The sequence below is a fragment of the Talpa europaea genome, assembly GCF_964194135.1.
Source record: "Talpa europaea genome assembly, chromosome: 15".
NCBI classification, from domain to species: Eukaryota; Metazoa; Chordata; class Mammalia; order Eulipotyphla; family Talpidae; genus Talpa; species Talpa europaea.
Window position 1 is genome coordinate 10,928,405 of NC_140083.1, and position 27,886 is coordinate 10,956,290.

Sequence of the window (27,886 nt, forward strand, 5' to 3'; positions counted from 1 at the left end):
ACTCCTTTGGCCAAGTGGATCCCAGACTTAGCTTCAGTTGGATTAGAACCCCCCGCTGTAGAGACCAATGGTTGTACTAGATCAAAAGAGAATAGAACAGGGCCTCCCCGGTGGTGCAGCAGTTGAGCGCTGGGTTGCGAAGCTGCTCGCAGCCTCTGCAGCGCCAGTTCGATCCCCGGCTGCTCCCCGGCCACCTGAGGAGGGTCCCACATGGCGCGCAGACCTCTCCTGCCGCCTGCTGCTCCCCTCAGCAGTGTACTTCGGTCCTTCTGCCTGCTCTGCTCCCCACTCTGGCTCTGGTGAATTCTCTCACCCTCCCGCGCTTCTGACTGTACCCAGTGCTTATATAAATAAATAAATAAATCTTTAAAAAAAAAAAAGAGAATAGAACAGAAAGGTGGACCTATTTATTTTTTGCCTGGATACGCCCTTCTCAGATTTTACTGTACTATGTATAACAGGAGAAGGGTATATTCCTTATCTTTGAAATAAGATTGGACCAAATAATCTCCAATTTTTCTCTTCTCTGTGGAAGTGAGCTCATTTAATATAATCTGAAGGTCAAGTACGTTGTCCCTTCGGCCCAGCCTAAATGGGTGAAGGCTAGAAATGCACTTTTTCACCCAGCAGCGAGACAGAGAAAGGTTTTGAGTGATGAAGGCAGCAGCCAGCTCTGATTCTTGGAAGGCCTGGAGGCTGGGCTGAGCCCGAGCTCCTCCCAGCATGGTCCTGGGGCCAGGAACTTCAGCATCATCCGGGAGCAATTAGACAGCCTAACCTCCAGCCGGTGGGGAGCTTAACGGAACCAGAATCTGCAGTTCCATAAGCTCTTCAAGTGATCCACATGAGCTTAAGAAGCACTGGCCTCAGCCTCAACTCCCCACCCCACCTCGTAGCCAGAAGTCTGGTGACGTCACATCCACCTCTGCACGTGGTCCCTCACCTTCTTTTGTCTTTCCTAGGTGAGGAAGCACTCAATGAATACCTCAAAACCAAGACTGTGACGCTGGAGTATTAGAGTGACGCCTTCACCAGACAGCCCTCGGGGCCAGCACCATCCTCACCCCACCATACACCGAGGATCCCCGAGTGTGCTCAGGAAGGAGGTATCAGCCCGCAGCCAAAATACACACGTGCACCATGAAGAGGGTCAGGCCACTGTCTGAGTATTTCTAATACACCGTTTAGATTTTAAAATGATTAACAGTTAGGGGGTTTTGATGTATGTCATCCATAGTTCTACAGTACCAAGCTGCTTTTTTTCTGCCAAGACTCTGTCAGGGTTGTTCATCTTGAAAACATCCCTATCATTTAATTATAATGCACAGGTGCTCTTGGGGGGAACTGGGAATTGTTGTATAATTTGTACAGGTTTTAACCTCTGAGCTGCACAGATGAGGTATAAAAGGTTTTCTATAATTTTGCTCTTAAACAATAGTTAACCGTCTAAGGAATGTGAAAGAGGCATTTTTTTTTCATATTTGTAGGTATGATACATCTTTGTGCCTTTGATATTCTATTTTTGAACCCACTGTGATGTGTGGCCCACCCATAAATGGTTCTTGATTACCTACCAGGTAGGAGGTGCTGTTATATCCTAGGTGTACACAAAATTTAAAGACATGCTCTCTCACCCTAAGTATTTAGAAGTCTAATAAATAGCTTCTAATGTGAATTTTACAGTATGATTTAGTAGAAAAGAAATAACTTTTGAGGCTGGTCTTGGGACCTATTGTACCGTCTTCCTGTGTGACTTTGAAAAACTTATGCAACTCCTCTGAGCCTCTGCTTTCTTACCTGTAAGATAGGGAGAATAATGCCTTCCCCAGGCACATTCTTATGAGGATTCAATGCAATAATATAAGTAAAGCAACTTACACTGTGCTTTGTTCCTGGTACTCAACAGAAATGAACTGTTCTCTCAGTAACTATTTTAACAATAAATTGAGGTAAATTAACTACAAGTATTAATTTCCCTACAACCCTTTTCAGTAGTTAATCAATTCCAGTGCTGCTTTTTCTCATCCATTGTCTCAACACAGTGCCTGGCCCAAGCACTGGAAATGCCTGGAATGCAAAATGACAGTGGTTCAGGGAGAGCATGCTTTTCTCTCTGAGGCTCACTCACCCTCCATAGGACATCTTGCTTTCCGTTCTTTTGCCTACTGATTGGTTCTGCCACTCACTGGGCAGGACCCAGGGCAAGTTAGTTACCCAATATATGTGAGCCTTTGTACCTATAGAGTAGGGATAAAATCCCTGTCTTGTTAGAAGGTTAGAGGATTCAATGGATTATACACAGAATGTACTTAAGGTGTTTAGACCATAGTCTATACTCAAGAAATGGGAATTATCACAACCCCTGCGGTACTCACAAATTGCCCATTGTCAGACAAAAGTAATTAGGTGGGTAAATAAGGTGGTGAGTTACTGAATCATGGAACACTCTGGAAGTTGGTCAGACAATTAACTTCTACTAATCCTCTTTTTAAACAAAAAATTCCATAAAAATTCCTAGCTCTTTGCCTTTGAAGAAACCCTTAGGGAGTACTTGTTACTGTGGAAACTTGGCAGCTTAAAAGAAGGTAATATTATATAAGAATATAGGGAATCAATAAACAACAACACAAAATCTGAGGCAGAAAACACTCAAAGGAAAAATAGCAGGAATGGTTCCGGCATGATCAACAGAGCAAATTTTGCCCGTAGGCATTTTTAAATTATACTGTAGTTCATTTATCATCAGAGCTTGGCATTCTGAAATTTTGGATTGAGTATTCTCTGGGTCCAAACTGGCAGTTCATATTCGAATAAGATGACAATGGCATTTTATAAAGGAATCACTTTTAAGTACAGTGCTTTGTCTGATTTCATGTAATTTAAACTATTTTTTACCAACTATTTTAATGATAGCTAAAATAGCAAAGCAAACCTGCCCATTCTAGGCTGCTTTTATCCTCAAATACTAATTTCAGTATTAATGTTTTTAATCTTTCTTTGGGCCTCCAATCTCTGAGAATCCATAAAAGCTGTGGACTCCCCCCCTCCCATTTCTAGCCCCCAAGCCCACGTGCACACTCTAATTCTGCAAATATCTTCAAGAGATTCACAGACCTCCTAAAGCCCAGATTAAGAACTCCTTTTATTCATAGCAAGTTCTAAAGTTCTTAATAGCTGCTAATCAGAATCAAAGGCCCCATGGAATTCATAACATTACCAGTGAATGGAAACCCAGTGGGTCACAGCCTGCTAAGTGATTAACACACAGACCAAATGATCGCTGTTCCCTTCTTTAGTTCACTGATTATTTTACTCTACTAAGAAATAGAACTGCTGATTGTTCCCCAAACTGGGGCAGTGTGGACACTTGAGGCGGTTCTGTGTTCCTTCCAGTCCTCTGCTCATGCCCTTACTAATGCAGGCCCCTTTTCGCTTAAACATGCTTCCTGGCCTCTTCTGCCCCCAGCCTGGTCCTAGAGTCCTCAATGCTCCCATTTGTCAAGAACACAGTCGCCTTCCTAAGTAGATGAGAGCACCCTGCCCCGAGCCCGGCTTTGGCATTCTGTCCACAGCACTAACACTATCCGTTATGGAGGGCTCTGCCGCCATCACTGCCGAGCACTTTGAAAATACGATCTTTAATCTTTACAACTTCTGAAAAAGTGAATAAATTGAATAATTTTAACTCAGAAGTGAAGGAATAAATGTGCTCTTCTTACTGCCTTCACCACTATCACATCGTCACCCTCTCTTAACTCAATTCTTCCGGTCTCCACGCTGGTAATGCCTCCTTGTGTCGGTCTGTTCAAAGCCTAGGCCAGGTGGGGACCATCCCTCTTCTGCTCAGAACCTCTGTGTGGCTCTCATTTCACTTAGGACAAAGCCCGTGTACTTGTCACGGCCCACAGGGTTCTATCCATCTTGCTCCGGCCACCATGATCTCCTTCCTGCTGACTTGCCTCGTTCTGTCCAGCCATGCCGGCTTCCTTGATGTTCCTCAGACAGGCCAAAGTGCGCCTACCTCAGGGCCTTTACACTCACCGCTCTCTCGTCCCCGTGGTGTGCGGGTGTGTATTTAACAAACGGCTCTCTCCTCTCTGGGGGTAAAACCAACTGAGTTACGTCATTTGCTGATTTCTGTGTATAAATCTCAAGACTGACTTCGAGGTGCCAGTTTGACCTCGATGAACACAGAATTAGAAGAGAAGCCATAATCAGAACAAGTGCAAACTGGGGAGGCGCACCTCTGCCTCCTTCCTCCCCACATCCAGCCTCCCAGCTTCAGGTCTCTCCTCAAATATCTAAGAGAGACGGGTTCCCTGACTTCTGTTTCTAGACTCGCACCTATGTCCCTCATTTGTTCATCTGTCCTGCTATGCTTTATTCTCTTACACTCTGTTCTTTTCACGGCACTGGCCAGAACCTGGCATAGATTTCTCTCTCTCCCAATTAGAATGTAAACTTCGCAGACAAGTGCTTCCTCTGTTCAGTGCCATGGCATCAGTGCCTAACACACAGGAGGAGCTCGGTATATATTTGCTTTCAAGTAAAAGCAACTTGCCCAGACCTCACAGCTATTCGGTGGTAGAACAGGCGATCAAGCAGGGAAGACAGTGGTCTTAGCCAAGTGGAGACAGTCATTGCCAGTGCCTGTGGGGTCCCAGGTAGTGAATAGTAGCACAGGCTAAGAAGTTTATCCAAGGAAAAAACTTAGCAGAATGCTCATCTGTGAGAGGTCTTGTCAAGGTGGCTGGACCCAAAGTGAGGAATCAAGGTTGGTTTCCACATACCTGCACTCCGAGAAAATAAAGGCCAAAGGAAACCAAGGCTGGAATGTTGTCAGACATGAGACATGATGGATGGGCTGGAATTCTATTACTATTACGCAAATAATACTCATGTGGATTTTTTGAATGATTAAATATGTAACTATGTAAAAACACATAAATTGGAAGGTAAGACTCAACCAGAAACTGGCCATACAAATAACCATATATTTCAGATTGTTTCAGACTTTTTCTATACTTTTTTAATAGAATCAATAATACTGTTTATAACTTTGTCACTTTTTTGTCAACTAACAATGTGTAAACATCTTTCTGGTCAATATATCTGCATATGTTCCATGGTTTTAACTCAACTTGGTTTCTATTATTGGACATTTTTAGTTTTTTTGCTATTTTAAACATCACAATAAATCTTCTACAGAAATGTGTGAGCACAGCCATACTTACCAGAATAAATTCCCAGAAGTGGAGTTTTGAGTGAAGGATCTAGCAACCTATAACCTTACTGTCTCCTCCACATTTTTGCTACCACCGGGCACTCTTCTTAGAGCACAGTTGGGCCTCACATTTGCTGATTGCTGTTCTAAGCATGTGCTATGTGTTCACTCATAACCAACACACCTTTGTCCCCGTTTCACAGAGGAAAGTGAGTTGTGGCTAGGCTAGGACAGCATCCAGGCACCATACCTCCTAGTCCCACCGAGGCAAAACTGGATTAAACTTAAAACACGGCCCTACCCCTTACATATTGCGAGACCTTAGGGGATTTGTTGTAGAATCTCCAGGCCGCCTTTCTCATCTGTAAATGGGGGTAGGCAGACTAGCTCTTAATTTTCTTGAATGAAAGAAAAGCAGTAAGGAGCTAAAGGAGTAGACCTTGGAAGTTCTCATCACGGAAAACAAATTTCTGTGTATGGTGGATGTTAATCAGACGTATGGATCTTTTCATAATATGTACAAATATTGAATCGTTATGTTATATGCCTAAAACTTATGTTACATGGCAAGATTATATCACATTAAAAAAAAAAAAAAGACCACCAAACAAGTCCAGGAATAGTTCAGTCTGCAGGGATGTTTGGTTCACTGACTGATGCTGTTGATTTCCTGCTATCCTTTGTGTAATGACTTTATGCTCAAGAGCTGGCTCCACTGAGGCCCTCCAGTGGAGTTCCAGGAATCAATTCTAGTCATAAGATATTAAAGTCCTTCCATCTTTTTTTTATAAATATGACTTTTTTTTTTTTGCATTAAACTGGGGTTTAGGCCAGAGGTGCAAGGGGTGAGAGGATTCACCAGAGACAGAGTGGGGAGCGAAACAGGTGGATCTACTGAAATTCACTGCTGATGGGAGGAGCAGGCGAGAGAGATCTGCTGTGCCATGTGGGTCACCTCCCTGGCCGGGGATGAACTCAGGCCACAGAGGTGATAGCATCGAGACTTATCCTCAAGGCCACCAGGAACCCTCAAGTCCTTCCTTCTGAAAGAAGAAAGGAACCATCTCTTCATAGGCCTCTTTCAAAAGTGAAAGTACCTTCCTGTCCAAAGGTCTCCTAACAACTTTCCTCATTCCTCCCTTCCCAGCCAATCACTGGCCAAGGTTTTCCATGAAAAGTCTACCATCCATGTTTAACCTGTCTTTTGCCCTTCAGGATTGTAAACCATAGATGTTTAAGGTAAATTACTTTATTAAAGAGAAAAATGGTTTCATGAACTTAGTGTACATTCCAGTTTAGTAAAAGGCACTAACCCTAGGCACAGAGGAAAATACAAATGAAAGAAGACTCACATCTTTTCTTGTCTTTCCTACCACAGTGGATATACAAGAATACAAAATACTTTGCAAGGCAGTTTTTTTCCCTTTTAAAATACCATGTTTGACGCACGATGAAAATAGTATGGAAACAGATGGGAGATTCATTCAGAATGAAGGATTTTCTTCAAAGACAACACCACTAATTTTTTTTACTTTTTTAACTCTGAAATAAGATTGGAGCCACAGGAAGATGTACCCCGCAGGTGTGAAGAGAGTATTTCATCAATCTGAGGAGGAACAAACCATTCTGTAAATGGCAGCCATTGTCACAGCTCAGCATCAAGCAGAGAAAGCACGATAGTGACTCATTTTCCAAATAGACTGTAGGGCAAACTGCTTACAAACGAAACAATTAAGATATAATATGCAGCCAATGCATACATGTTGAATGTACAACTTAATGAATTCTTGTGTATGTGTGAACATTAACTCTCACACGTAGAACGCTTAACAACGGTGGCTGACACAGAAAGGACGCAGCATATACTAGCTCTGGTTCATCTGCCAGTTTGATGGGTAAAGTATACGATGTTTGATGGATAAAGTATACTATCTGCATTTTGATAGATGGATGAGGCTGAACTTTTCTTCTGTACATTATTTGTTCATTTCCTAGGACTTTTTTCACTACTGAGACATTCTTCCTTGTTTTACTAACTTGGAAGAGCCCTTTATATATTAATCACTCTCACTGTGCAAATATTTTTTCTAATACATCCCTTATCTTTTAAATTTGCCACTCAGTCATTTTTAATATTTATGAGGGTGAATTTTTCTGCGCTTTTCCTTTATGATTTCAGACTTTGATATTCTTATTTTAGCAATAGAACTTTCAGAGTTTTATTTCTGTACCTTTCTCCTATCTTTAATACTTTATCTTAGCATACTGAGGCTAGAATCTAGCCTTAAAATAGTGAGCCAGTCTTGACATTGTATATTAAATACATGATCTATTTTACACTTAAAATAGCATCCTTACCATATGTTAAATTTTATGGTTTTTTCCCTTACGTCACAAGAATGTCCAGAGGGTCTGAATTTAACTGACTTCCTCAACTGTACAGGAAGCATAGTTTTAGTAGATGAGATAGTCATATCAGGAGAAAAACATTAAAATTTTACATAGTAGGTAGTATTTCTAGAATGACTAATCTCTTCTACCAATTAGTGTGTCTATTTTGACTTGGATATGTGTTCTCTGTGACATTCTACCTTCATATCCCCCTGCCTGGAGTAGTCCATTGTGGCTTAAGATGTCCTATATACCCTCATATATCTGATAACCCAGTTACTAACATTATTCAGTGCCTACTGTGTACCATGCACCACGTTAACAAGTGAACTGGACAAATTCAACTCTTCTCACAATGCAGCATATTATATTATCTGGTGGAAGGTAATCATTAAATATTTACACCAATCCCTCATCACACTTGTGTTTGGTGCTACAACATACAGTCGAGTACCCTTTCCAGCTGAGAAAGATCATTTCCACATCTGTTCATTTCTTCACGCAATTGGGGAAGAGCTAGTTGAAAGGGAAACCCAGTGGTTGCCATCTTTGTACTATGCTCGCCTGGATTTTCTCCCGTTGCCATTCCTGCTTTCTACATTTGATAGGTTTGAAAACTATGTAGCATTGTTTTAGTAGCTAGGACCAAAAAAAAAAAAAAAAAGTTTCATGATAAAAAGAAAACAAAACCAAAAAACCCATGAATAATTAAACCTGCAAATTCTACATGTGGAGTGGTGAGTCAACCACAGTGTTTCAACCACAGCTCAAACTGGAAAGGCTTTTTTTTTTTAATGAAAGAAGATATGCCTGTAGTCAGCTGAATGTGAATAATCCTTGTCTTTGTAAAATTTATTTCTCTTAAAAAAAATGCCCTCATTGGACCCATTTTGATGATGACAAATAAATTTGACTTCATAATAACCTAAAAAAATAAAAAACCAAAAAAAACTTAGGCTATTTTATCCAATAGAATCATCTTAAACAAAAAAGAACAGGTGATTTGCACATCTACTTTCAAAGACATCTGTTATTACTGAAGTTCGGGCAGACTAAAGGGGGAAGATGCTGACAAATGCACTCATCATCATACACATAGTTAAGGTTGCAAAACACTCGCCTTAGCCTGAGATCGAAGACCATTGACTCTGCAAAGATCCCCAAACGCCACCTCTTCCAATGCCTGAAAAGCCAACTTTTTCTCTTCTGAGAAACAAATGCTGTTGCAGAAGGCATCACAGGTACCTGAGATGCGAAATAACCAGTGAGCCACTTTTTCAGGGATGAGCAGGTAGTGCTCTCCTGCTTCTTACGTCATTTATTCCACTACTTCTTTTTTTTTACTGGCAGGACTGTCCAAAACTTCTATCTTGCCTTTTCCACCTTCCGAATGAGGCAGCTTAATATTTTCGATGGTGACTTCTGAAGAGGCGCTGTCACCTTCACCTTCAGATTCTGAACTGTCCTCTGAACTGTCTTGTGAATCCTCTTCTGAACTGTCCTCTTCTTTTGAATCCGACTGATTCATCTCGAACAAGGCCACGTCCTACAAAAAGCACCAGGGGGTGGAATTTACTTCAGGGCAGTGTCCTAAAACGTCATAAAACAACCTGGGGCAACATTTAGCATAAATGTTGACACACCAAGGACAAGAATTGTTTCTGATACAAGCTGGCTCTTTGATTCTTTAGCTGCCAGAGTTCGCCGCCATAATTTACATTCACTGCAAGTCTAAGAAACCTCCCACAACCTAATTCTATATCTCCTCATATGCTCAACACTCATTCAACAGATTTAACAAGTATTAACATGAGCCAGGCACCACAGTAGGAACCAGAGATTCAAAAAATGCTCACCTTTGTGGAACTCCCACCTGGGGGTAGGGGTTAGCATTTTTGGGCTGGCAGGCCAAACCTAGCCCACTGTCTATTTTTGTTTACCTCATGAGCTAAGAATGCATTTTATATTTTTAAGTGGTAGAAAAAGAGTAACCTTTCATGGCAAAAGTATGTGAAATCCAAATTTCAGTGGCCATAAACAAAGTTTATAAAACCCGTCCCTTGAGCATATGTTGCCTAAGCTGCCATTACACCAATGCTGAAGAAACTAGTCACGACAGACGTGCAGCCGCAGGGCCTCCTATGTTTACCCTCTGGCTCTTTGCAGAATAAACAATTACACATAAAGCATAAAGCAGGTAATGCAAATAGAGACAAATAAAGCCAGGTAAGTGGATAACAGGTGTGGCCCACGGGGTAAGAGGGCTTCCTGGTGTGATGACTGGGAAGAGGTGGAGCGTCCTCGCGGAGAAACCTGGGGCAGGGCATTCTGTAGAGGGAGCGGCAGGGAAGAGCGAGGAACAAGGAGATGGAACCAGAACTAAGCACTGAAGGGAGCAGGCAGGACACTAGGCAGGGGGCTGCAGCAGACTCACGCCAGCCCCTCAGGAACCTGGAATTCATGAGAAATGTAACGGGCACTTTGACATGGAGAATCCGGAGCACATCATGCTAAGTGACATAATAGGCCAGACTCAGACAAGCTGAGAGGAGAATGAAAGTTGCCAGGAGACAGGGGCTGTGTGAAATTGGGACAATTTGGTCAGTTTTAAGTTTTGAGGAATCTAATGGATAACATGGTGCCTATTGATAAGAACACTATATGCTTTAGACTTGCTAAGAGAGTAGATTTTAAGTGATCTCAGCACCAAAAAATATGGTAACTGTTAGCTTCATTGTGGTAAAAAAAAAACCCATCACATTCTACTCTTCAAATATTACAATTTTGGTCAATTATTCCTCAGTAAAACTAAGAAAGGATGTATTCATTTGGACATAAAGGTAGATGGATGATAGATCAGACAGGCAGGCGGATAGATGATATCGAGACAGCTAGATGAGAGAAAGAGCAAGAAAGAGAACTGTGATGAAAACTCCAGCGTAGAAATAAGAATCCATATTGACAGTTTTCACACGTGGCTTGCATAACCAGTCATTCTGATAAATGCATTATTTATTCTCGCATTATCAATGAATCAGATAATAATCACCAGTTTTGAGCCTCAGATGGGGGAAAAAAGATCTAGTTAGGACATTTAATAAAGGAATGCCTCCAGATAGCACATGCAATATTTGACAGAGTCCTCTTAGGACTCTGTGCTACTAAACCCCTAACCTGGACCCAGGTAAGCTTCCTGACCTCTAAGACCTTGGATCATAAAATGAGCAAGTATCAGTGCAGTGCTGGATCATGCGCCGACTTTCCAGGAAGGAAAATCACACTTGGAAAGAAAACGGTAAAGCTCTTTTTCCTAGGCGACCAGGCACCCTGGTGATTTTACTTCATGACACGAAAACAAAGCATAGTTACCATTTGTATGACTTCTCCAGGGGACCCATCAGTATTTTCAATATCAAAACGACCAGGAGGCGCAGCTGCCATTTCTTTTCTTAGTGTCTCATTTGCCTGCGCCATCCGCGGGAGAAAAGTCTGCACTTGGTCTAACACTAAGGAGAGAAAATGCAGTTCATGGGTATTTATGTAAGTATTTGGCCAAACTTCAACTTTTAAAATCCAGAAATTCCTATAAAACCCCTCTGAATTTCATAGTAATAATTTAAAAACTTTCAAATTCCTTCCCTTTAAAAAATCTTCCATCTTCTTGAATTCTTACATCAGTATAACTGTTTTGCCTTTTTCATAGAACCAGAACCTCCTAGAAGACGGGCAACAAAGAGTAACTGAATAACCTGGGCTTGCAAGAGGCACCTGGAATCTGAGGAGGGGGTCAAGGGAGCCTCCATCTGGAGCAGGGAGGTGAGAAGCACAGGTAACTGGGACTTTTGGCTGGGGTCTGATGTAGAGGGAGGAGGTCTTGGGGGACTGAACCCTGAACTCGTGTAACATGACATTGTCTCCAGATAGACAGTGTCAGAATAGAGTCGACTTCTCCAACCCCCTGCTGGTGCCCCAGAATTGGTGGGCCCACCGCACAATGGATGACTAAACTCTTGTACTTGGCTGGTGGAATGCAATATGGTATACCAACTTGGGAAAATAAGTTGACAATTTCTTTATAAAAAATACACTTTCCAGATGACCTAGCAATTAATTCCACACCTAGGTATGTATCTCACCCTCCCGCTCCCCCCTAAAAGAACACCTAACTCCACACAAACACCTATATTTGAATGGCCAGCCACCATGAGGTAATTTTAGCTGTTCTAATACATGTATTGCTCACCGTGACTAAGTTCCCCTCTCAGAATACCCAAGATGTCTTAGTTTATAGGTGTGAAAACCTCATGCATCATCTACACTGTGTTCACTAGTCTTATCTTTATATTCTTTCTCTTCAACACGGAGATTGAATTGTACACATGTTGTGTATTATAACAATGCTACGTGAACCATGTCTGAGTGTGGAACATCATCATGAGTGTGCAGTAGAGCAATATTATAGAATAACTAGTGAACAGAACTGGCCTTGTTAGATCACGTATTGTGTCCAATTTAAAGGGATATGGTATGGTGCTGGGTTCCCATACGTGTTTATTAAACCTGGGCTCAATAACCTCTAAAAAAATCCTCATGGAGATGAGTAACTGTTTTTGATTTCCAAAAATGTTTCTCTGGGAAAGTCATCCTCTCAAATCAGGGAACAATGTAAGAAATCCTATCTTGGTGCACTACAGTACCTTGTAAATAAAGCTACAGTGTAAATTTCCAAAATATAAATCCCAAGTAAGACTTGTTTCTCTGGACCTTGTGGTTTGATAGCTGACCATGAAAATCAAATAACTGCTTAATTAAGCAAAATGGAGCATCGAGACAGACCTTGAAAGAGAGGGGAAGGAGAGGGGATACTTACAGGGACTCCTCTCTATGCGGACTGTTTGAAGAGTAGAAGTCTTTCTGGAATTTGGCTTGGAGTTGATGAGCAACCTGTCCCATATACCTGAAATATACACATAATTATCATCGCAAATAGAAATAGGAACTTATCAGCAAATTTTCCCTGAGTACTCGCAAGTCTTGACTGTTCCACATTCCCCAAGACATTTCTAGAGAAAGAGACATCCCACATTTCATTACAACATTTTAGTTCTTCATATACATCCATCTCCCCTTTCATGAGCCTGTCCTTGCATCTCTGTCACCCATACTAAGTAATAAGTGCACATTAAGCTGCATTTTGACCAGAAATCCATCAAGGGCAAAAGCACAATGGCGGAGTGGAGGGGGCAGCAGAAAGTACAATGGATTAGTGAAGGCAGAAACGGTTTGCAGCTGCCATTGTATCAGACAAGTTACCTGCCCTCCTGGGGCAATCTCTTCATTTATAAAACACTCTTACCTGGTGAGTTCCCCAACTTAGAGATAACAACCAACTGAGGAAATCCCCCTACCCCCTCCACTCCATCTTTCCAGCCTCACCATTTATTGCTCTTGGAATCAACACAACTCTCCAGCCTATCAGAGCTCAAGAAGGGAACAGGACCCATCTTTCCAAAGCACAAGGCTTTGCCATCCTGTTTCCAACACCTGCAAAATCTCCCCACTCTGGCACCCAAATCCTGTCTATTCACAAAGCAGAGCTCAACACACATTCCTTGCTGACAGCTTTAGATGGAACAACTGGATTAGTGTACAGGATTAGTGTAAATTAGAGGCAGAGTGACTGGATTCAAGTCCCCATTTTGCCATTTTCCAGCCACATGATTCCCAGCAAGTTACTACTCAGGACTGTTTCCTCATCTAGAAAAGGGGGATAACAGAACCTTCTTCACAGGGTTGCTGAGTATCAAATTAGTTAATTTACTGGGGGTGGGGTGGGGGAGAGTGAGGCACAGTAAGCCCTACATGAGCTTTGACTCTTATGATCATAACTCCTTTGGATGCTTTATTCTCTCAGAACCTTTTCTTCAAACTAACATATACTGAGACTATGCCCAAGCCCTTCTCCTCGCAAAAATTCGACAGGTGCTACTACCTCCATTTCCCAAAAGTCAAAAACTGTAAGCAACTCTCTCAAAGCCCCACAGGGCATTACTCAGTGGCCCTGAGGTTCCAACCCATGCTTTTTAGTTGTTGCAGCGTCTGAAATCCAGTGTGGGTTCCCGGGGCGCCTGCCTCCCTCTGCAGGAGAGGTATGTTGGGGTGCAAGTTGGGGAAGCCCGGGGTGCAGCCACGAGAGTGGTCAGCTCCCCCAGCAGCGCAGACAAGCGGCCCCAACGCCCAGCCCTTAGGGGAGGGGTCGTGCTGCGGGGCTCCGCAGAGCGGGGCCACACTGGCCCGCGGAGTACAGACCCACGCCCGGGAGCCGGCCCCGTATCCCCGAACCCCTCGCGGCCGCCCAAGGGGCTCCCCTCGGGCTGCCCGGCCTGGGCCCGTGGCCGCACATGTGCGCCCCACGCTGCCGCCTTTCTCGCCTTACCTCGGCCGCCGCCGCTGCCCGCAGTCAGCAGCTCCTTGGACACGGGGACTCCCGCGCAGTTCCGGGGCGACGCGGAGCAGCGGGGGCTGGCGGGGGGCTCTCCCTGCACCTCCATGCTTCCCGCCCGGCTTCCCAGCCAGCCCACCCGGCCCGGATGCCGGAAATGGCTAGGGCAGGGGGCGGGGCTACGATGGGGGCGGGGTTAGGACCGCGATTGGAGGGAAACCGGAGGTGGGCGGGGATAGGGGCGGGGCGAAGGCGGGCCTGGGGGAGGGCGACACCTGGCGGAAACTCAAGGTCACGTCTTCTCGGGGGACGGAGCGTTTGGACCCTTGAGGTCCTGTAATTAGGGGAAAAAAGAACTGCCCGGGGGCGCTTGACAGCTAAAGAAACCAAAACATGAGAGCATCGTGGGGCAGCCCTGCTCTTTATTATTTTGTTTTTAATTTACTTTTTTTAAATCGTGGTAAAAAGAAAACACTTGACATGGAATCTACTGTCATGGCCATTTTTTTAAATAATTATTTTATACAGTTCTTACATCATTTTTCATTTTTGCACAATGTAATGTATGCATTTTCATTTTGGTTGTTTTCCCCATACAATTCCCACCCCCTTATTATGACCCTAATCCCTCTTCTCCTGCCACCCTCCCTTAGTGTGTCTCTGGTTTATAGTTGCTTGTTGATTTTTACTTTATTATAATTGGTCTTTTTCCTGGTCCCTTATTTAGGTTTTCTAGATTCCTGCTATGAGTGAGACCATCCGGTATTTTTCTTTTTCTTTCTGGCTTATTTCGCTGAGCATGATCCCTTCCAGCTCCATCCATGTTGCTGCAAATGGCATGAGTTTATCTTTTTTGATTGCTGAGTCATATTCCATTGTGTATATATACCACATCTTCTTGATCCAGTCATCTGTTTTTGGACTGGTGGGAGTGCAAAATGGTCCAACCACTATGAAGAGCTGTGTGGAGATTCCTCAGCCTACTAAAGATAGAGCTTCTATATGATCCAGCAATTCCACTCCTAGGTATTTACCCAAAAAACACAGAAACATTAATTCAAAAGGGTACCTGCACCCCTATGCTTATAGCAGCACTGTTTACAATAGCTAAGCTGTGGAAACAACCTAAATGCCCCAAATAGATGTCATGGCCATTTTTAAGGTACAGTTTAGGATTATTAGCTATATTCACATTGTTATTCAATAGATCTCTGAACTGTATTCATTGCCCAAAACTAAAATTCCATATCCATAGAACAAGCCTCCATTTCCCTCTCCCTGCCGTCCTGGGCAGTTGCCCAGCTTCAGTTTCTAAGCGTTTGACTACTTGAGATACTTCAAGTAAGTATAGGTATGCAGAGAAAGACTTTTTCTGTCTGGCTTATTCCCTTAGCAGAATGTCCTCAAAGTTTATCCAGGATAGGATGTGACAGGATGTCCTTGTTTCCTAAAGCAGAATACCATCCCAGTTTATGTATTTGCCACATTTTCTTCGCCATCTCTCACAGGACATTTGGGTTGCTGCCACTTCTCAGCTAGGAATAACACTGCGAGAAATATGGGTTTGCAAATATTTCTTTGCTATACTTTTGGATTTATATCTAGAGGTATGGTTACTGAATCACATAGTAATTCTATTTTTTAATTTTGGAGGAACCTCCATTCTGGTTTCCATAGTGATTACGCTATATTACATCCCCATCAGCTCCATTGTCTCTACCTTCTCACCACGATGTGCTCCTTTCTTTTCTCTTTTCCTAATGGGTGGGAGTTGATATCTCACTGAAGTGTTGATTTGCATTTCTCTGATGGTGTGTGATGTTGGATATCTTTTTTATATGTTTATTGGTCATGGATCTGTCTACTTTGGACAAAGGTCTATTCAAATCAGTTGCCCATTTTTTAATTGGATTATTTGCTTTGTTGGTATTGAGCTGTAGGTTTTTATTTTTATTTTTTTTAAAGATTTATTTATTTATGCATATAAGAGCTGGGGTACAGGCCCCAGGTGCGGGGGGTAAAAGGATTCACTAGAGACAAAGTGGGGAACAGAACAGGCAGATGGACTGAAATACATTGCTGAGGGGAGCAGCAGGCAAGACAAGAGAGGTCTGCTACGGCATGTGGGTTGTTGCCTGACCTGGGATCGAACTCATGCTGCAGAGGCTGCAGATTGCTTCATAGTTGGGTGCTTAACCCCTTGCACCACCACGGAGGCCCTGTAGGAGTTTTTTATATAGTTAGGCTATTCACCTCTAAACAGATACATGATCTGTATGCATATTATTCTCACATTCCTTAGGTGACCTTTTTACTCTGTTGGTTGTTTCCTTTTCTCTTCATTTTTGTAATAGTCTCTGTCTCCCCACAGAACCCCTGTGCTGCCGGGTTCAGAGCAGAAACAGAAACCTTGGGCCAACTCTTTAAGCTTGTTTCTGACAGAACAGGTGCACTCACTCAGTGCTGTGACTTTAGCAGATTGCTCTCTGGACCTGTTTCACCCTCTGTAAAATGAGAATAATAAAGCTTTGTAGGGCTGTCGTGAGGGATAGATGAGAAAGATGAATAGGATGAATGTAATGAAGCTAGTAACTTATAATGGTTGTCATCATAATAATTTAACGTTGTATTATAACCAAGATATAAAATTTAGAGCAAGAGAATTATGGGAGAAATGACAGCACTGATAAATGAGTATTAAAAGCTAACTTCACTTTCTTTTTAGTTAAAACTTAGGATAGAAAAAAGTCCTCAACAATGATTCAAAATCTAGAAGCAGTAAGAAAAAGGGTCATAAATTTGACTGCAGAGCTTTTACATAAGAAAAATCAGCCTACAAAATGTAAAAAAGCAAATGACAAACCTGAAAGCAAGGTTTTTAACTTACATCACTGGAATGAGCTGATACCAATAACACAACAAGCTTCTAAAAAGTGGAGAAGAAAAAGACCGTTAACTCCACAGAAAAATGCCTTGAAGAAATGAACAGACAATTCACACAAACAGAAATGCAGTGATGCTAACACATATAAAAAGATGCTCAAACTCATTTGTATTTTAAATAATGTGAAAAAAATGAGTCTGGGAAACCATTCTCATGTATCAGACTAGCAATAATAAAGAATTACAACAAACCTGTTGTTGAATTATAGAGAACCAGGCGCTGCCAAACTCTGATGTCATCACTAATGTGGGAATGCAAAATGATAGTTGCTGTAGAAGGGATTGTCATTATCTAATAAAATTACACACACATTCACCTTCTAACCAGAAAATCCTAGCCATGCTCTGGGAGGAAAATGCAAAATGACACATACATGGTGGCACTATCTGTGAGCGTAAAAGACTAAAATTGCCTAGATGTCCTTCGATAGGGAGGTGCATTTGTGGTACAAATGAATGAACTAAATAGAACAAAAGTAAAGCTTTAGACTATAAAACCAATTTAGTGGTTACTAAAAGGGAAGGTGGGAGGACAGTAAAGGAGCTAAAAGCAGTACTTTATATGGTGAAGGATAGAATAGGACTTTGAGCGGTGAACTTGATATAGTCTATCAAGATGTTGATTTGTAACCATGTGCACCTGAGGTCTATATAATGCTGCAATAGACTGTTAGGTCTATAAAAATAACTTTACAAAGGAATATGGAACAATTCCAAGAGACTGCTAAACCTGGCAAAAACCTGGTACTGCCAGTCATTCTGTTATCACTACAAGTGACCAACCAGATTTTCTGTGTCCCTAAGGTAATGTATTAGGAAGTACACGGCAACACCTAATAAATTTTCTTGCCAGGAAGAGAGAGAGAGAGCGAGCAAGCGAGAGAGAGAGAGAGAGAGAGAGAGAGAGAGAGAGACCTTTTCTAAATCAAGTCCCTAGTTCTACAAGAAGTGTTTTACAAGAAATATGATGAATGGTGGAATAGAAGAATCTGCTCAAAGAAGCAATCAGCCCAATCTAGAATGTGGGAAATCCTGTAGAATAAATATCTGTTTGATTCTGTATTATTTTGCAGGGGAAAGTGATATGGAAAGGTGAACTGTCTTAAAATTGAAGATACTTAAAATGCATGTAAATATAAGAAATTTGGTTGACTTGCCTGCGTAGTGTAGTTATTACAATGGGCAAACCCTCATCATGAGAGAATTGATGCTGATTGAATGTTACAATGAAACTTTCAAGAAAACAGAAATGAGAGTGTCATCCCAAAGTTAAAACGTGAAATTAGGAACCTAGGCCATGGTTAAGAATGGACTATATTAATAGACTATGTTAAGTTCACCACTCAAGGGAATGGAATTATTCTACTTGGTTTAGGCCAATCGTGGTCCGCCCTGTAATTGGGAGTGGGTAGGTCCATCACACCCAGAAGGCAGAGCAGAAAAAGGGGGAAGTTAGAGATACCAGCAATACCTGGGGTTTATTATTTTGAGATTTTCCTAAAATATAAATTTTATTCTCTCAGACTCATTTTTTATCTTTAGCAGACTAATCAGACTGATTATTTATGCTGGTTACTTTTCAAATTGCTATTACCTGGTGCCCAGGCCCTTAGGAACAATTATCTACTTAATTTAATTACCCAATTTTGCAAATCAAAACTATTTTATCTCTAGAGACATGTATATTTAATGCTGAAAATTATGTGTAATTATATTGAAATATTTTTTTTTTGGTTAGGCTCTTAATTAGTCTATTTTAATCCCATGGATAGAATCTAGCACTTGTATCAAAAACATGCTTTTTATTTTCTAGCAAGGTAAGTTTGTCACTTGGTGTAGGGATGGGGGGGGGCATGAAGCTGGATTTTACTTATAATAGCCTGAAATTGCCCTGGTAAACTGCAGTTACCTTAATTCTCTGCCCAAGTACAGGAATTTAAAAAATATTTTTCTAATGGCTGAATTTTGTATATAGTGCAAGGCATCATTTCTTCTCCAAAGTCTCTAGGATCTGTATTAAATCCTGCTCAAAATCAATGAGTCAGAAACAAAGTATTTTAATAAAGGATAAAAATGTGCACAGAGATGGTGTGGGGCCATTTCATTTTATGTGATAAATAGGTTTCTGATCAAAAGTTTAATTTTCATTTTAATCTATTTTAGTTATTTTCATGTCCTTATAATTCTTTTCCTCGGTTAGGTTTCCAGGATCTTTCTTTATCCCTTCCCTCTCTTCCCCAAACCTCACAATATTTTTTAATAATTACAGAGCAAATTACTAAGGGGATTAGGCCCTTGTCAGTGAGTCTGGAGGCACATGCTGGGTGACTTGTCTCATTTGCTGGTGATGTTCCCTTTGATCACTTGGCTAAGGGGTGTGCCATATTTCTGCACTAGAAAATTGTTCACCTCTTTTGAGTGAACTAGGACATGTGGTATATATACACAGTGAAATACTACACAGCTATAAAAAGATGAACTCTAGCAATTTGTGACAACATGGATGGCACTGGAGAGGATTTTGCTAAGCAAAACAAACCAGGAGGAGAAAGACAAATACTGAATAGTGTCACTTATATGTGGAATATAGAGAAACAAAACAAAGAGTCAGATAAAGCCAAACCAATAACAAACCCTACAAGTCTGACTATAGAACTGAGGCTAGCAGAGGAGGAGGGAGAATAAAGAACTGTGGGTGGAGGGTTAAGTGTGTTTGGATGGTGAGTGTGGTGTGGGAACAACACCTGAAGTAGGAGAACCTTTACCTCTAAAGCACAATGTTGTAAAGCAGTTAACTCAGTTCAAAAAAAGAGAGAGAAAGAAAATTGAAAAAAATTACCCATCTCTTTATAATTAACAAGTATTTGTGGGGGGATATATAAACATATTGTCTTGTTAAACTTTCTTTTTTTAATTTAATTTAATTTTATATATTTTTTACATCATTTTTCATTTTTGCACAATGTATGCATTTTCATCTTGGTTATAGTCCCCATATAACCCCCCTCCTTATTTTGACCCTAATCCCTCCTTCCCTGCCTGCTGCCCCCCACTCTGTAGTGTGTCTCTGGTTTACAGTTGCTTGTTGATTTTGATTTTTACTTTATTACAATTAGTCTTTTTCCTGGTCCCTTATTTAGGTTTTCTAAATTCCTGCTATGAGTGAGACCATCCGGCATTTTTCTTTTTCTTTCTGGCTTATTTCGCTGAGCATGATCCCTTCTAGCTCCATCCATGTTGCTGCAAATTGCATGAGTTTATCTTTTTTGATTGCTATCTTGTTAAACTTTCATACTTAATTTTAGTATCTATTGATGATACACTCAGTCTTTCATTTATATTCTATGTATTAGTTGTCATTCTACTGTGAGAAAGAATATTCTTCCATTTATTTGTTCATTTATGACTATCAGTTTTGACTCAGATTTTTATTCTACTTAATGGATTTTAATCAATCAGTCTCATAATTGATGTTGATACTAATTTCGTCCCAGTGGGAGCCCTTTTTATCTGCAAATCCCTCCTTTTTATGTATCCCCCATCATTCTTTGAGGATTTCCTTAATTTCTAGTCCAACAAATTATTTTAGGTTCACTTTACACTTTGCCCCAGCCTTGGAATTAGCCTTTTCTCTAAGGAGCACTTGCTCCTTTTTATGTTGAGAATATGGAGAAAGTAAAATCTGGATGCTAGGTGTGCTAACTGCTACTGAAAAAACCTGCAGTTTTTTTCCCTTTTCATTACAAAGGTAAAGAAAATACACCCTCATCGCCTCATATGTCTGTATTTATTTTTATATGTATTTTTATTTTAAAATGTCAATAAGAAAATTGTAGCAGTGTGCTGGAGCCAGATTGAGCCAGCTCACAAGGGCTGATTATGAAATAATTGTAATTTTGTGAGCTTGTTGTAGCTTGAAATCATCCACAGGAGTATTTATACCACAGCAATTGGAAATGCTATAAATCAAGTTGTTTTTCTTCCCAGAGTCATTTCTATTATCCTCCGTATATTTATTCAGAATACTCAGAAACTAGTTTTAGAAGTACACACACATAACATCATGAAAAGCAAATAGGTCAATATTTGTTGACAATTTCCTTTTTTTATAGGTCAAACTTACATACAGTAAATTGTACAAATCATAAGTCTACACTTTAATACATTTTGACAAATATGTGTACACATTTAACACACAAGTCTATCAAGTTACAACATATTTCTGATACTCCAGAAAGTCTTCTTTCTGGAATCAATCTCCCCTCCTCCACCCAATTAACAGTAATCACCTCTCCTTCTTTGCATCTCCCTCCCCTTTTTCGGTTCTTCAACATCCTGGAGGGGTCCTGGTGCTATACAACCAGGAAGGGTCTGAGTGTTGCCAAGAGCTTGTATTAGTCTTTATTGTTTTTCTGAGAGAGGTTAATCCCAAACTCTCTATTCCGCCATGTTATCAGTGGCTTCATTGTTTTTACTATTGATAGATTTGGTCTGTCCTAGAACTTCATGTTAGTAGCCTTTCCCCCCTCCCAAAGGTCAGGAGTCCTTGTCCTGACTCTTGCAACCTATGAAAATATTATAGGGCAAATGGGAATGAAGTTTGTGAATTAACTGACTTTAAAATAGGGAGATTATCCTGGATTATCTGGGTAGACCCAAGTACTCAGGGTCCTTAAAAGTGAAAGAGGGAGGCAAAACAGAGTCAAGGAGATGTGAAGAAAGGAAGAGGGGCCAGCCATGCCACACAGCTTTATTTAAGATAGAGGAAGGGATCAAAAGCCAAAGACTGTGGGTTTCCTGTAAAGCTGGGGGAAAAAAATCTCTCCATAGAGCATCCCGAGTGAATGCAGCCCAGCTAATGCCTTCATTTTTTTCAGTGAGACTCCTATTGGACTTCTCACCTACGGAACTGAGATGATGATAAAGAGGATGATAGAGTTATGTAAACTAAAAAAAAAAAAAATAAAAGAACTGAGATGATGAATGTTTTTGTTTAAAGTCACTAAAATATGTGGTAATTTGTTAGGGCAGCAGTGGAAAACTAATACACATGGGATCATTTATTTATTTTTTTCTGACGTTTTCTCTCAGCATAAAGTCAATGACATGCATCCATTTTGTTTCATAGATCCATTTATTTCATTTTATTGTTGAACTGTATTTTATTGTATAAACATAGCAAAATTAGGTTTTCCATTTTTGTATTGTTGAACTTTTGGATTATTTTCAGTTTTGAATTACTATAATCAAGTTGTTATGAATAGCGTTATAGTCTTATATAGTCTTTGGAGGGATATGAAAGCATTCATTTATGGGAATGGCTGTAAATACTGGGTTTGCCTGCTTCTTAAGCCATATGGTGTCAGCAAGACCACAGTGTCACTGCAGAAAAACAGTCAACAGGCAGATATCTCTGAAAAATACCTTAGCCAATACTGGAATCCCAGTATTGCCGAAAGCTTGTCTCCCAATAAAAATCCAACAAGATCAAATTAAAGAAGCTAGAACAATGCAACAGACAGCTACATTTTCAACTAAACCAGAACAGAATATCAAAGTGCAAACAGTGTCAGCAGCACAAAGAGTAAAAGAAGGAGAATTGAAATGTATCCAGTCAATCATTTTGAGCAGAGAATGACTCAGTTTCCACTCAGGGCTTACAACATGTGCTGGCCTCAGATAGAAAGGCTGCTGACCACCTGCTAGGGACAGAGCATGATAAGGAAACCTTTGCACTGTGGTAATTTCAAGGGAAATACGTGAAATATCTCTGGTTATGGTGGGGAAAGAGGAGAGACTTCTAAGACCACCTGGTGGGTATGAACCTGGGAAGGTTTATGGGGGACTGGAGTGTCCTAGATCAGGAGAACAGCAAATTTGGGGTGCAGGTGCAGAGGCAGGAACACGTGGGCACAGTAGAGGAAGCACAAAGTCCTGATAAGGACAGTAGATTTCCGCTTTCTCAGAGACACATTCTAAAGATACCACAGACAGGTTTGTGGAAGGGAATGCAATGGGAACCAACCAACAAGGTGCTCCAAAAAAGAAATACAAACTTCTTACTAAAATTCTTCCAGTTCCTCAGCCCTCCTCCTTGCTTTTTTTTGCGTAAGGCATTCCCTTTATCTGGTTTACTCACTTCTTCCTTTGCCAGGCCTCCTCTTACAATTTCTCTTAGCATTATAAGCATATTGATCCTGTAGATTTTAGCCTAAATATTAACTTCCTCTTGAGAAGTTTCCCCTGACCCCCAAGTCTCTTTTGCCCCCAAACTTTGGAAGGTGACTGTGCTTTGTAAAACTCAGACTTTCCCTTCCATAGCTCCAGACGCTGTGGTGTTCAGTCGTCTGTCTGGTTTGCTGGACAATGCAGCGTTACACTCCGAAGTATTCTTATACCCACTTGACAGCTGTGGAATGTGAGGCGGAGAGTAGAGGTCCTGACTTTTTCTGTGCATTGTGCTGACCTTGGAGAGCTGTTGTGAGGACTGAACCAATGAGGAGTTCACCCAGACCAGGCTTAGAATAGCAACTGTCTGTGGGCCATGTCCTAACTGTCTCCTGACTTTCTTCTCAACATCTTTCCCATCTCAGCCAATGGCAACGCCCTTCTTCAAATTGCTTAAGCCAAAAATACTTTGGAGGCATCCTTAACATTTCTCTCTCTGTCTCTCTCTCACAACCCTCATTCAATTCTTTAGCAAATCTTGTGTGTCAGCTCTACTCTCCAACAATTGTATTCAGAGTCCAGCCGCTTCTCAGCACTGTCTCCATACACACCCTGGTCTGCAACCCCATGCCCCTCTCATGGATTCTAGAAGCCAGTGAGGCACAGGTCCTCCTGCATCCATTATGCCCCTCTCAGCTGGGGGCAGGCATTTCCATGGAAACTGAAGTCAGAGTGGGTTAATCTGCCTAAATCCTGTCTCACTCATAGAGAGACACCAAGTTAGAGGCCCCATCATTGGCCTCCAAGATGTAGGATCTGCTTCCAGCTTTTCTCTGATTGCAAATACTTCCTCTGTCCACTAGATTGCATTATTCCAGCCACATAGGGCAACTTGCTGTCTCCTGCATACAACAAACTTCTGCCTCAGGACCTTTTTGTTTGCCGCACTTCCCCCAGATAGCATAGCAAGCCCCCCACTCCTTCCTCCTCAAATCAGGAAACCTTCCCTGGGTCACCTTCTAGAAAACAGTCTCCCTTTCTCCTTACAGTCCTTCTATCCACACACCCTATCCCCAAACTTGCTATGCCTTGTTTTATTGGTCTTTATTGCAGGTGTCACCTTATGGGATATACATCTATTTATGTACATACACACATGAATGTCAATTTGCTTGTTATTTATTTATTGTATTTCCCCACTTGAACATAAATTCTTCAAGGTAGGCATCAGTTTATTTTGTTCACACCTATATTCTCAGAACACAGAACAGAGAAAGCATGGCAGTTATAAAATGCTCAACAAATATAAACGGATGAATATTATTATCTGGCACACAGTAGGACCACTATAACTACTTGTCAAGTGAATGAACAAATGAGTGGTCTAGAGATTCCCAAGAAGGGCACTGATAATGGGGAGTTGAGGGGGAACAAAATTGGGGCATTATCCACAAGTATTTGCCGCACAGGCTATGTGTCCTCCAAATCATTCTTCTTTACCAATGTTTTATGGTTTGTGGCACTAACTACTTAAGTGGTCCACACTGTGGTTCTTAAACCTCAGTGTTCACCAGGATGACCCACAGAGATTCTGATTAATTGGTCTTATTTAATAGCAAACTTAAGTAATAGCAAAATTACTTAAATTTAACCTTTAGTTTATTTAAATAAACTAACCTTTAGTTTATATAAATAAAAAAATGGGATTATAATACCATTTCCTCTAGAGTATAAGGATTAGGTAAAAAAAAAAAATCTCTGCACAGTGTCTTGCACATAACAAGCATTAAGATCCCTTTGCTCTGCTCATTTTCTTTCATGTTTAGAGGTTAATTCTTACAAAGAAGTCATATTCCTTGCACTTTTCAAGTTTTAGTTTTGATTTATTCTTTCTTTCGTCCAAATCTCTTCTTTGAGTTCCAGGCTTCTTTTCCCCATGTACAGCATCTTCACTTAAACATCTCATAAAGATGCTAAATTCTAGCTAAATCTTCCCCGTCAGTTCCCCTTGATCAGATCCCCCTTCTCAGGGAATGGGGTATGTTCAAGCTCAAACCTCAGAGTCATTTTCTTGACTTCCCACAAGGAAAGAACGAGCCCTTACAGGTCTCACCGTGATCTACTTCCTCCGTCTCCCACCTTCCCCGCCTGCACACTGGTCTCCACACATCCTCTGTTGTTTCTGTCACATTCGATCTCCACACAGCAGACACAACAGTCTGGTCATGTCCAGCTGGACCATCCACAGCTCTTCAGTAGCTTCCTTTTGACTTTGGGGTGAAGTCCCCATCCTCAGTGTGACCTTCAAGGCTGCTGGCCACCTCTGCTGCAGAACCGCCCACCTCACTGTGGCTTTTCCCAAGACCTTAAGAGCTGGAGTCCCTTTTCACACAAGGGCTTTCCAACTGCACTTTCTCAGGTTCCCAGGGTGCTCGCCCCACCCCACCCCTTTCCCTTTGTGACCCGGCCTATATCTCTATTCTTCAAGGCTAAGATTAAATGTCACTTTCTCAAAGAGATCTTTTGTACCTTCTACAGCAGACAGGTCCCTTTGTTACACATTCTCAGAACACCCAGCCTTCTTTCCAGCGATCGTTCCAACAGTGATTAACACATATCCTCAGTTGAACGCAACTTGCATCACATTTTAAGTTTCGAGAAGGTGAAGTTGTAACACGATCGCTGTTGCTTTGCACACAGGAGGACCTGACTTCTCAAAAGGGGGCACCTCTCTACCCATTGCACCTTGGGGCATATATTCAGGTTTGAAATTGAATTTAAATTTGGATTCCAACTTGAGGCTTAAAATAGCTCCTAAGAATATGCAATATTGAGTATAGAGAGAATGAAGACCATTGAGAGGAGGAAGGATGCCACCAAGTGCCAACTAATGAAATTTAGGGCAGTAGAAATCATCAGCGCTCTCAGGGGGGAAAAAAAAGTGATAGTATTTTCAAAACTGGGATAGGATTATCTTTCCTACACATAGTTGTTAAAAACACCTTAAAAGAGTACATGACGCAGAGGAAGAACATTGTGCTGGACGAACTTCTAGCAAACTTTCAAGAGCAGCTAATTATCTTTCAGAGATATGTAATTAAAAACACTAAGAACAGGGGCCTCCCAGGTGGCGCAGCGGTTGAGCGCTGGGTTGCGAAGCTGCCCGCAGCCTCTGCAGTGCCGGTTCGATCCCCGGCTGCTCCCCGGCCACCAAAGGAGGGTCCCACATGGCGCGCAGACCTCTCCTGCCGCCCGCTGCTCCCCTCAGCAGTGTGCTTCGGTCCTTCTGCCTGCTCTGCTCCCCGCTCTGGCTCTGGTGAATTCTCTCACCCTCCCGCGCTTCTGACTGTACCCAGTGCTTGTATAAATAAATAAATAAATCTTAAAAAAAAAAAAAACACTAAGAACAAAAACCACTTGGAAATACACTTAAAACACTCTGCTTTTCCATATTACACTTTTTTTTTAAAAAAAGATTTATTTATTTATTTATTTATTTATTTATTTATACAAGCACTGGATACAGTCAGAAGCGCAAGAGGGTGAGAGGATTCACCAGAGACAGAGCAGGGAACAGAACAGGCAGACCAATGAAACACACTGCTGAGGGGAGCAGCGGCCAACAGGAGAGGTCTGCCTGCCATGTGGGTTTCTCTCTGGCCAACTGGGGATTGACTTGTGCTGCAGAGGCTGTGGATTGCTTCATAATGCGGTGCTTACCCCCTTTTGACACCAGGAAGGCCTGCTTTGGTGTCCTTTAGCACCTGAAAAGCCGCTGGTGTGACTTGGAGTTGGTGGAATCTTTGAAGAAAAGTGTGTTCCAACCATGTACTTTTTTTTTCATTTTTTTATTTTATATATATTTTTACGTCATTTTTCATTTTTGCACAATGTATGCATTTTCTTGGTTATAGTCCCCATACAATTCCCAACCCCCTTGTTTTGATCCTACTCCCTCCTCCTGCCCTGTAGTGTGTCTCTGGTTTATAGTTGCTTGTCGATTTTGATTTTTACTTTATTATATTAAAAATGGTAGTTTGTCTCTCTATCAAAGTAAGTGCCTGAGGACTGAATCCTTTGTTTTCTTCACTGGAAGAGCCCCCCTACATAGCCTATTACCTGAATATATAAAGGGTGCGCGTTTGTTCCATAAGTGAGTTACTGGTTGTGTTAGGGGGAAAAGGATGTCCTAAAGCTAATTCCATACAGGCTTTGTGGACTCCACCCCCACCCCAGGCCAAAGCCAAAGACTCTGGGAACTCCAAATCCCATCACCACCAAAGGGAAGGTGGCTGGGACCTGAGGGTGGGGTTAAGCAGCCAGGTTGGTATAAAGCCAGACACGTGGGCTTTGGAGGGGGTCCCTCATTTTGGCTCTCCGGCCAGCTCTGAGAGTGTCTTTGGGTTTCCAGGTCGGCGGATCGGGTAGGACGCATTAAAGACTTTGTTTCCCTATTTTCTTCCTGAGTTGTACATTTTCCTTATTTCCTTTTCCCTTGTAAATAAACCTTTTATGAACCTTTTGTGTGTGCTTGCAGTGGAGTATTCATAAGTCCCTTGTAAGCGCGCGGGTGAGGACCCACAGCCAGGAACCCGTTCAATATCGGGGCTGCCCTATAACAGCTGTAGACTGGGGATTTCGGCTCGTTTCTACCAAGGTGTAAGAAAGAACAAGTGTGGGCAAATTTGCAAAGCCTGGCATCCCAGACAGCACCACAG

At 41.6% G+C, this 27,886-nt stretch overlaps 2 protein-coding genes across 2 annotated transcripts in view; one reads left to right on the top strand and one right to left on the bottom strand.

The window, feature by feature from the left end:
* The window catches only part of ALDH1L2 (aldehyde dehydrogenase 1 family member L2), a gene marked incomplete at both ends in the record, with an annotated part of 30,740 nt that extends 29,722 nt beyond the window's left edge, over positions 1–1,018 (top strand). The window contains one exon of the mRNA XM_084255562.1: positions 963–1,018. Within this exon, the coding sequence (XP_084111688.1) occupies positions 963–1,018 (56 nt within the window). The remainder of the gene's footprint in view (positions 1–962) is intronic.
* A 7,915-nt stretch (positions 1,019–8,933) lies between these two features.
* Positions 8,934–14,166, bottom strand: NOPCHAP1 (NOP protein chaperone 1; the record flags this gene model as incomplete). Its single annotated transcript, XM_084254913.1, has 4 exons — positions 8,934–9,161; positions 10,985–11,121; positions 12,486–12,572; positions 14,052–14,166. 4 exons carry the CDS (start codon positions 14,164–14,166, stop codon positions 8,934–8,936), a joined length of 567 nt encoding a protein of 188 aa, XP_084111039.1.
* Between the last annotated feature and the right edge of the window lie 13,720 nt (positions 14,167–27,886).